We start from the raw sequence: 9,900 nt of genomic DNA, 5'->3' as shown, positions 1-9,900 counted from the left end.
ACTATTTTCAAAAAAAGAGTACCTGGATCCACACCTCAAGTGCTGTAAGCTACAGGGCAAGGTGCAGAAAGGTGCAGAAAGGGCACCTGGGTGTCCTGGGGCTGGCATGGGCCACATGGGCAGAATGGCCTCCTAACGGTTCTGTGGCTCTCAGTGCCCGCGTGACCGCGTGCGCCAATCAGCGGCGCTGCTCAGCCCGCGCGGCCCCGCTCGCGCTGCTGTCGTCCCCCGCGCGGCGCTCGCGCTGCTTCCCTTTCCTCCCCCGCTCGGCACTCGGGCTCGTGCTGCTCCCATCCCCCGCGCGGCGCTGCTGCTGCTTCTGCTCGCGCTCTTTGCAGCGACATGGCTGAGGCGAAGCTCTTCAAAGCTGAGTATGCCAAGAGCGGCCGGGCCTCCTGTAAGAAATGCTCGGAAACCATCGCCAAGGATTCCCTACGGCTCGCAATCATGGTGCAGGTACATTAGGAATGAAACTTCCCTGCAGCCTGATCGGTATTCTCAGCCGCTTTCCCCCTGCGGCAGAGCAGCAAGGCCTCGTGCTGCACAGTCAGGCCGGCCAGAGTGTTTGATACTGTGCCATGCAAACCTTCCTTCTTTCTAACCGTGCCTATCTCTGCATTGAAGCACAGGTTTTATTATGGTGGTCAGCTTTTGCATCCCTTGTGTTTGCAAATGCATTTGCAGGCTGAGCTGGTGGATATGTTTTGTCTTGTTGGTGATTCACTGGAAGGCAGGCCCTACCCATACTGAGCTGTAATGTTCAGTCATTGCAACTTTGATTATGCAGCAGGGCTATCAACAAAAACTGGGTCTTTTCACTTCAAAGTGTCCTCCCAAAAACTTAAACCCTTATTATTGTATTTGAAAATTGTTTATATTTTCTGTTTTTTTTAATGTGCAAAGCTGTATATTTAGGAGTTGATTTGCCAGATCATTATTGAGTTATTGCAGATCATTGCTGTCCTTCTCCGTATCACCATAATGCATTAAACTCCTCAATGATACGGCATGCTGGCACAGTGGTTAGCAGCGCCAGGTACCTGGGTTCAATTCCAGGCCTGGTCACTGTCGGTGCGGAGTCTGCATATTTTGCCCATGTCTGTGTGGGTTTTCTACAGGTGCCCCTTAGTGTTAGGGGGACTAGTATCATAGAACCCTACAGTGCAGAAAGAGGTCTTTTGGCCCATCGAGTCTGCACCAAACACAATCCCACCCAGGCCCCACCCCATATCCTTGTATATTGTACCCACTAATCCTTCTAACCTACGCATCCCTGGATACTAAGGGGCAATTTCTTAGCATGGCCAATCAGCCTAACCCGCACGTCTTTGGACTGTGGGAGGAAACTGGAGTACCCGGAGGAAACCCACGCAGACACGAGGAGAATGTGCAAGCTCCACACGGACCCGAGCCGGGAATCGAACCCAGGACCCTGGAGCTGTGAAGCAGCAGTGCTAACCACTGTGCTACCGTGCCGCCCAAATAATAGGGCAAATTCATCGAGTTACAAGGATATGGTCTGGGTGGGATTGTGGTCAGTGCAGACTCGATGGGCTAAATGGCCCCCTCCTGCACTATACAGATTCTATGATACAGCACAGTGGTTAGCGCTGCTGCCTTACAGAGCCAGGAACCTGGGTTCGATTCCCAGTTTGGGTCGCTGTCTGTGCGGAGTCTGCACATTCACCCCACATCTGTGTGGGTTTCTTCTGTGTGCTACAGTTTCCTCCCACAGTCTAAATGACTGGTTAGGTGGCTTGGCCTTGCTAAATTCTCCCTCTGTGTACCGGAACAAGTGCCGGAGTGTGGCAACTAGGGGATTTTCACAATAACTACACGTAAGCTTACTTGTGACACTAATAAACTTTAGCTTCAAATTACTTGCCCTGGTATTTCCTCCATTTGATTCATCCTGCCTGCCTCTCTGTTGGCTCTTTTGTTTTATGTAAGTTATAAGGTTGCACTTTGAAAGGCAGAATCAGATTCTGAGGAGCAAGTCATTGTTTGTTAGCAATTGAAGGCAGAGGGAAGATGCAGAGATGTGCAAAGTGATCCAGAGGTCAAATAAGATGAATGCTGGAAATGCTGGCAGTATCTGTGCAGAGAGAAATAAGGTTAATATTTTATTGAAAGTGGGGAAAGGTGGCAATGGGTTTTAAGGCAGTGAAAGAGGGAAAGGGGAAGTAAGTATGAGGCGAGGTCAGTGTGAGAATGGGAGGCAGCAGACATTAAATAACACACAGCTGGTGGGGCACAGCCAAAGGGAGAGGAAATAGAAATAAAAAAAACAGAAGGTATGTTCAGAGGAGGTGTGAATGGCAGCATGGTGAACAGCTACCACTTGGAAGCAAAGGGGAAACAAAATCCACAGAATCTTTAAGTGTTGGAGGAGGCCATTCAGCCAAACAACCCTGCATCATCCACTGAAAGAACATTCTATTTAGTCCCATTTTTATGCCTTATCCCCATGACATTGCACATTCAGCTAGGCAGCATGCCTTAATGACTATGGGCTGGTGGCTCTCTCATCCATCATTATGAAGTGTTTCGAAAGGTTAGTCATGGCAGAGGGGTAAACTCCAGCCTCCCAGATTGCCTGGATCCACTACAGTTCGCCTGTCGCCACAACAGGCCCACAGCAGAAACCATCTCCCTGGCCCTACATTCCACGCTGGATAACAAAGAAACTTATGTCGGACTCCTACTTATTGACTACAGCTCAGCCTTCAGCACCATTATTCTTACAAAGCTCATCTCCAAACTCTGTGGCCTGGGGTTTGGCTCTTCCCTCAGTGACTGAATCCTAACCCACAGTCCGAAATCAGTCAGGATAGACAACAATGCTTCCTCCACAGTCATCATCAATACCGGAGCCACAAAACTCCTTACTACGTTTCTTATACACGTATGACTGTGTGGCCAAATTCCGCTCCAACTCGATTTTCAAGTTTGCTGATAAGACCACCATAATGGGATATATTGGAGAAGTTGTGATTGTCCAACTTGGAGAAGAGAAGGTTGAGAAGAAATTTAATAGTCTCTTCAAAATCATAAAGGGTCTGGGTAGAATAATAGGGAGAAATATTCCCATTGGAAGAAGGATCAAGATCCAGAGGAGACAGATCTAAAGTGAATGGCAGAAGAATCAATAGTGACATTATGCGATATGTGACGAGGATCAGGAGGGCATGTTGGAGACAGATTCAATTGTCGCTTTCCAAAAGGAATTAGATTAAACAGCTGAAGGGAGAACTTTGAGGGGTTACAGGGAAAAAGGTTGTGTGGGACTGCGTTGCTCGTGTAGGAAACTCATGGATTCAGTGGGCTAAATTACCTTCCTGTGCTGTAACCATTCAATGCTGTCGTGCTGAAAGACAGTGACCTGGGTTAAGTATCACTCGGTTTGGTGAGTTTTGTGTTTATTGAGGTGAGGAATGCGAATCCTGTGGAATGGGATGCCTTGCGTTTTGAGGCACTCAGCACTAGTCAAGATTGGACGCTCATTATTAAGATATAGAACAGCCTCGCTCTGTCACTTTATGGTGCGGAGTTGTCTCTGCTAATGTTGCCACCGCTTTAGTGTCCAGGTCACAAGCTGCTGGTGGCAGAAACACTTGTGTAGAATTTACAGCACAGAAACAGGCTGCCTGGCCCCACCAGGCCATGTTCCTCACGAGTCTCCACCTATCTTTCTCACCCCATAAACAAAGCTGTCTCGCTCTTCCTCTCGCACATGCTTATCTCAGTTCCCCTTGAATATATACACTCCATTCCCTTCAACTGTGATGGCAAGTTTCCCATTCTAACCACACAGGATAGAGGTTTCTGGATTTCCTATCCAATTTATTAATTTCTGTCTTCTATTTATGACCCTTGGTTTCGGATTCCCTCACCAACAACAGCACGAAACTGGAGTAGGCCATTCAGCCCTTCGAGCCTTCTCCACCACTCAGTGTGATCGTGGCTGATCCTCTATCGCAATGCCATATTTCCGCACTCTCCCCAAACACCTCAACATCTTTAGAGCCTAGAAATGTATCCTTTTCCTTCTTGAGTAATTTGGCCTCCACAGTCTTCTGCGATAAAGAATTCCACATTCTTCACCCTCTTGAAGACAGAACATTTTCTCAATCTCAGTTCTAAACGGCCTAACTCTGTATCCTGAGATTGTGACGCCTTGTGCTAGACCTCTCCCAGCCAAGGACACGCTAACCCTGAATCCAGTCTGTGCAGCCCAGTCAGAATTTTATAAGTTACGGTGAGATTCCGTCTCATTCTTCCAGACTCCAGGGAATATAGGCTGAGGTCTAGTCGACACATTGTCGCCTCACGCGACAATCCTGCATCCCACGAATCATCTATCTCCCCCCGCCCCCCTGATCTCTATCAGGTCATCTCAGGACTGCACTATTTTGCCACTGATTGCTGGGTTTGATGACATGTACCTTGAGAACAATGGTAGGTTGGGGATGATGGTGCACTAACCTGTCTTGGTTTGTTAGCATTGTAACAGCGATGACACTCCGTGTGAACGAGGAAAGCCATTCGGCCCATCTGTTTGTTAATTCCTGTGGAAATGCCCAGCCATCTCGCTCTTCCCTCCCATTGCATGGACCAGCTGTTCCCTGAAATAGTTCCAGCAGCTGCCTCCAGGAGCTCATTCCCACATGCTGCTCACTCTTTTTGCGAGAGGAAGCATTTTTTCACCTGTCTGGGCCCTCTTTGCAATTCTGTCCATAAACCTCACTATTTCCCTACCTTTTCTCAAGATGCTGCTTAAATCTGTCTGTCTGACCAAATTTTGGTCACTTGTTCTAAAAGCCCCTCATGCAGGTTAGATTGATTGGTGATGCTAAATAGCCCCTTAATGTCAGCAGGATTAGCAGGATAAGTACTTAGGATTAAGGACTTGGGGCCTGGGTCGGATTGTTGTCGGTGCTGGCTGAATGGGCTCCTTCTGCACTCTAGGGATTCTGTGCATTACATAGGATGGAGATAGAGCGATATGGTCCCCAGAAGGGTAGGGGGTTTTAGTTCAGTCAGGCAGAATCATCGATGCAGACTCGGAAGGCTGAAGAGCCTATTTCTCTGCTGTAATTTTGTTGTTCTTTGTACATTTTGATTGCCTCCAAAGTGCCTTGGAATCTATTACTGTATTAAAGGTGCTATATGAATGCATGTTGATGTTGATAGTGAGTGCAAGGTTTACTGGTTTGGCTCACTGCTGGCCTTGCCCTCCTCTCACGTACTTAGTTTAAATTGCAATGACTATTGTAAAGTAGGAAATACGACAGCCAATTGGTGCACAGCAAGATCCTACAAAGGACAGTTTGTTAATGGCCAGATAATCTCTCTTTCTTTCAGTGATGTTGGTTGAGTGATAAATAATAGCCAGGGCACTCTGCTGTACCCAGTATCACACAGACTCATACCCTTATAGAAATCAGGCCTGGCATTTATATGGCACCATATCAAATTATTTACAGTGATAGTGAAATTTCCACTACAGGGAGATAGATGCATTCAGACTTGAGGCTGCAGACTTGGTGACTGGAACAGAGACCATGACCGCATTTGTTTCACCTTAGACATGTGATTCGGCCAACAAGCCAGTTTCCGAGTTATAATCGCTCAGAAAAAATCTCGGAGCAAGGAATTGTTTGCAGCTTGGTTCCGTTGCAGCCACATTGGACAAAGAGGCAAGGCTAAATGTTGACCAATTTATTCAAGAAAGGTGCCAGCTGGAATACTGAGGGAACTCTTTTATCCTGGATCATGTAATTGGATCATAAGATGTACAACTGAAGTAACAGAGCTCGTTTTAATATTTCAAGCCTTGACCTAGATTATGTGCTGCAGCACCTGAGTGACTGATGCGAATATGTTATCAGTGAGGTTAAACTAGGACAAAAGTTAACGATCAGATTACAGTCCACCTTACCTTAAACAGTCAGTTGGTCCAAGTATGCCCTTCAGAACCTTAGAACAAAGGCTGAACATTTTTACCTGCTGAAGATTGAGGTTCTGTTCAAACTTCAGTTTAAAAAGTTTATTTATTAGTGTCACAAGTCGGCTTACAGTAACACTGCAATGAAGTACTGTGAAAATGAACCTAAGGATCTTGGGTTCATGTCGCACTATCTGTAACCCCCGTGACTTGCCTGGGTTTATCTCTTTAACTTGTGATCAGTGCTCCTTCCACTCACATTGTCAGCCACTTTAAGACTTGAACAGCAGGTTAGGTGTAAAGATTCATATTCTAATCAGTAATCTGTAAACTGTCTGTGCTTTATATGCTGTGTCTGAGGCCAGAACTCTCCATTCACCTGACGAAGGGACTAACCCTGAAAGCTAGTGAGTGTACTATCAAATAAATCGGTTGGACTTAAACCTGGTGTTGTCAGACTTTTTACTGTGTTTACCCCAGTCCAACGCCAGCATATCCACATCAAAAATCCCGAGATGCCAGACTCCAGCACCTGTTCGGGTTCACTGACAGAGAATTTAGCATGGCCACTGCACCTACCTCCCAGACTGTGGGAGGAAACCCACGCAGACACTGTGCAGGCTCTGCATCGACAGTGACCGAAGCCAGGAATCAAACTCGGGTCCTTGCTGTGAGGCAGCAGTGCTAACCACTGTGCTACCCCACACTCCAAAGGCTGGAGCACACAATCCAGGCTGATGTGTCGAATGCAGTACTGAAGGAGGTCAGTACTGTTGGGAGATGCTGTCTTTTGAATGAACTGTTGAACGTTGGCCCCCATTTGTCCTCAGGTGGATTTAAAAGATCTCACAGGTCTATTTTGAAGCCAGGAGTTTTTCCTGCCTTTCCAGACTGATATGTATCTACCAGTCAACATCGTTCAAACATTTATCTAGTCATTATCACTTACTGTGCCTGGAATTGCCACATGCAAATTGGCCGCCACATTTGCTATATTACAGCAGTGATAACATTTCCACATTGGGACTTCCTTACATCACCTTCTATTTTCTTTCTTTCCTCCTTTTTCAACGTTCCCGACTATCAATCCAAATGATCACCTCAAACTAGGATTCAAAACAACAATTAGAACTCGTACAGATACCCCCATGATTGGGGAAGGGCTGTAACGCTAAGTGCCAACATTCTTCAGTGTCAAAGTTACCCCAGTGTGACTGTTGTGTGAATTGTGTATCCTTACAGTCACCGATGTTTGACGGGAAGGTACCCCACTGGCACCACTACGCCTGTTTCTGGAAGCGAGCCCGGGTGGTGTCAGCCTCAGATGTGGACGGATTGTCGGACCTTCGGTGGGACGACCAGGAGAAGATTAAAAAAGCCATTGAAACCGGTGGGGCAGGAGGAGGTATGATATATTGTAACTTTTATATTTCTGCTGGCAACAGCCTAGTGGCAGAGTCCAGAACTAGGGGTCATAGTTTAGTTTGAGGATAAGGGGTAAACCTTTTAGAACTGAGGTGAGGAGAAATTCCTTCACTCAGAGGGTGGTGAATGTGTGGAATTCACTGCCACAGAATGTAGTTAAGGTCAAAACGTCTAATTTCAAGAAGAAATTAGATATAGCTCTTGTGGCTAAAGGAATCAAGGGATATGGGAGGAAGACAGGATCAGGATATTGAATTTGATGATTGGCCATGATTAAAATGAATGGTGGAGCAGCTTGAAGGGCCAAATGGCCTACCTCTGCTAATTTCTATGTTCTGTTATCACTTACCTCAGGCTTAGTGCCCCCGTCTTATTCTACCTCTTCCACTTAGGGATTTGCTTGGCTTTCAAAATTAAAAAAAATCAAAACAGAATGAGGAAAGAGACTGTCCTTTTTCCCAGTTTTCTCTTTCTCTTCTCATCCTGGCATTTACAACTCAGTTTAGGCAGTTTGATGAGTAATAAGCATTTTATTCAGAATTGTTCTGTTGCTTTTTAATTAGATTGTTAAAGTTAGTTTTCACATAGATAAAAATTCAAGATGGTGGATCACTCTGATTCTGGCTTTAAAACAAATGAACCAATTGCCCGGTTTTCAGAGCTGTTCCCATTGAGGGTTATAGTGGTTTTGATTAGTTGGGTAATTTGGTAACTTGTTAATCCTTAGTGTCAAATCTTTATTACCATAAAGACCACAGACGTCCAAGGTTTGTCACTCCAGATGTGCTGCTTACAGGACATTGGATTATACTGAGGTGCTTAATGTATTCTATTCAAAGCTGAATAAAACTGAAGTTTCTTGTAATGTTTCAATTACACAATCTTGGCAATGGTTTTCCAAAGTAAATCTCCTGATTTTTATTTACATACAGTGGAAACCTGACTCTTCACCATCCCAACTCACCATGCAAATTTTCACAAAACAGATTCTTGGCAAAAAGCCACCTGAACATCCAGACTCGCAACGTCAGTCCTCCCTGTCTGCGTTAACCAGCCTCAGGACTTGAGGAAGATGGGAGCATTTTTGTTGTTTTACATCATGATTGTTTTTCCTCTCTGCCTGTTTCCAACCTGAGCTGTGTCTGTGAGACATGGTGAACTGGCATCATTCTTTTATCTACAGTGATACTTCCTGACCTGCCTATTTTGCCCTATTTGAATGTCATTGTCCTGGAGTTTTGGCAAGGGCTGTTCTCAGTCTTATTGGTGAATTAATCCTGAATTATAACATGGAGACCTGCTGGCTTCAGCAGAATCAGAATCACAGATTACTGCAATGAGAAGAGGCCCTTCAGCCCATTGAGTCTGCACCGACACATGAAATGCCCTAACCTGCTCACCTAATCCCACTTGTCAGTACTTAGCCCATAGTCTTAAGTGCTATGGCGTGCCAAGTACTTATCCAGGTACTTTTTAAAGGATGTGAGGCATCCCGCCTCCACCACCCTCCCAGGCAGTGCATTCCAGAACAGCACACCCTCTGAGAAAAAGGTTTTTTCTCAAATCCCCCCCCACACACACACACCTCCCACTCCTCACTTTAAATTTCTGTCCCTCATAACAGACCCTTCAACTAAGGGGAACAGCTGCTCCCTATCCACTCTGTCTATGCCCCTCATAATCTTGAACACCTCCATCAGGTCGCCCCCTCAGCCTTCTCCACTCCAATGAAAACAACCCAAGCCTTTCCAACCTCCCTTCGTAACTTAAATGTTCTATCCTAGACTGCATCCTGTTAAACCCCCTCTGCATTCCCTTCAGTGTATTCACATCCTTCTTGAGGAATCAATATCAAGACTTGAGGTATCGGCAAATTGAGGAGAGCGCATACTTAAACTTCGTTTATACTCCTAACATCTAATCACACAATGATATAGGAGGAGGCCATTAGGCCCATCATGTTCTTTTAAATTTCATTCATAGAATCAGAATCCATACAGTGCAGAAGGAGGCCATTTTGCCCATCGAGCCTATACCAACAACAATCCCACTCCGGCCCTATCCTGGTAACCCCATGTATTTACCTAGCTAGTCCCCCGACACTAAGGTGCAATTTAGCATGACTAATCCACCTAACCCATACGTCTTTGGAGTGTGGGAAGAAACCGGAACACTCCGAGGAAACCTACATAGACATAGGGAGAACATGTAGACTCCACACATATGGTGACCCAAACCTGGTGCTCTGTGGCAGCAGTGCTAACCACAATGCCACCATGCTGCCCCTGCCTTTTCACTGCATCTTTGTCATGTTTTATCCTTCATGTATATTTTTATTAAAAACCTTTGTAACGTGGGCCACTTTGATCAAATCTCTCCTTAATCACCTTTAACAAGCAAACTTGTAAATGCAGGCCTGAGGAGAACAATTCCAGCTGCACCAATTTCTTCAGCAGATAAGAAGCTGGATCCACAAGGCATAAATTATGGCTGTATTGTGTCACTTATATGTCTAAAACATGAACTCA

General features: G+C 45.6%; 1 protein-coding gene across 1 annotated transcript in view; it reads left to right on the top strand.

Moving 5' to 3' along the window:
* The first annotated feature begins 237 nt into the window (after positions 1-237).
* Positions 238-9,900, top strand: part of parp1 (poly (ADP-ribose) polymerase 1) — a 70,025-nt gene continuing 60,362 nt past the window's right edge. Inside the window, exons 1-2 of the mRNA XM_080193026.1 lie at positions 238-456; positions 7,190-7,352. Of these exons, the coding sequence (XP_080049152.1) occupies positions 343-456; positions 7,190-7,352 (277 nt within the window). The 5' untranslated portion in view covers positions 238-342. The remainder of the gene's footprint in view (positions 457-7,189; positions 7,353-9,900) is intronic.

The sequence above is a fragment of the Carcharhinus amblyrhynchos genome, chromosome 7 (assembly GCF_965287045.1).
Source record: "Carcharhinus amblyrhynchos chromosome 7, sCarAmb.v2.hapA, whole genome shotgun sequence".
NCBI lineage: Eukaryota > Metazoa > Chordata > Chondrichthyes > Carcharhiniformes > Carcharhinidae > Carcharhinus > Carcharhinus amblyrhynchos.
The sequence above is the reverse complement of the archived record's forward strand: the minus strand, read 5'-3'. Positions and strand labels throughout refer to the sequence as shown.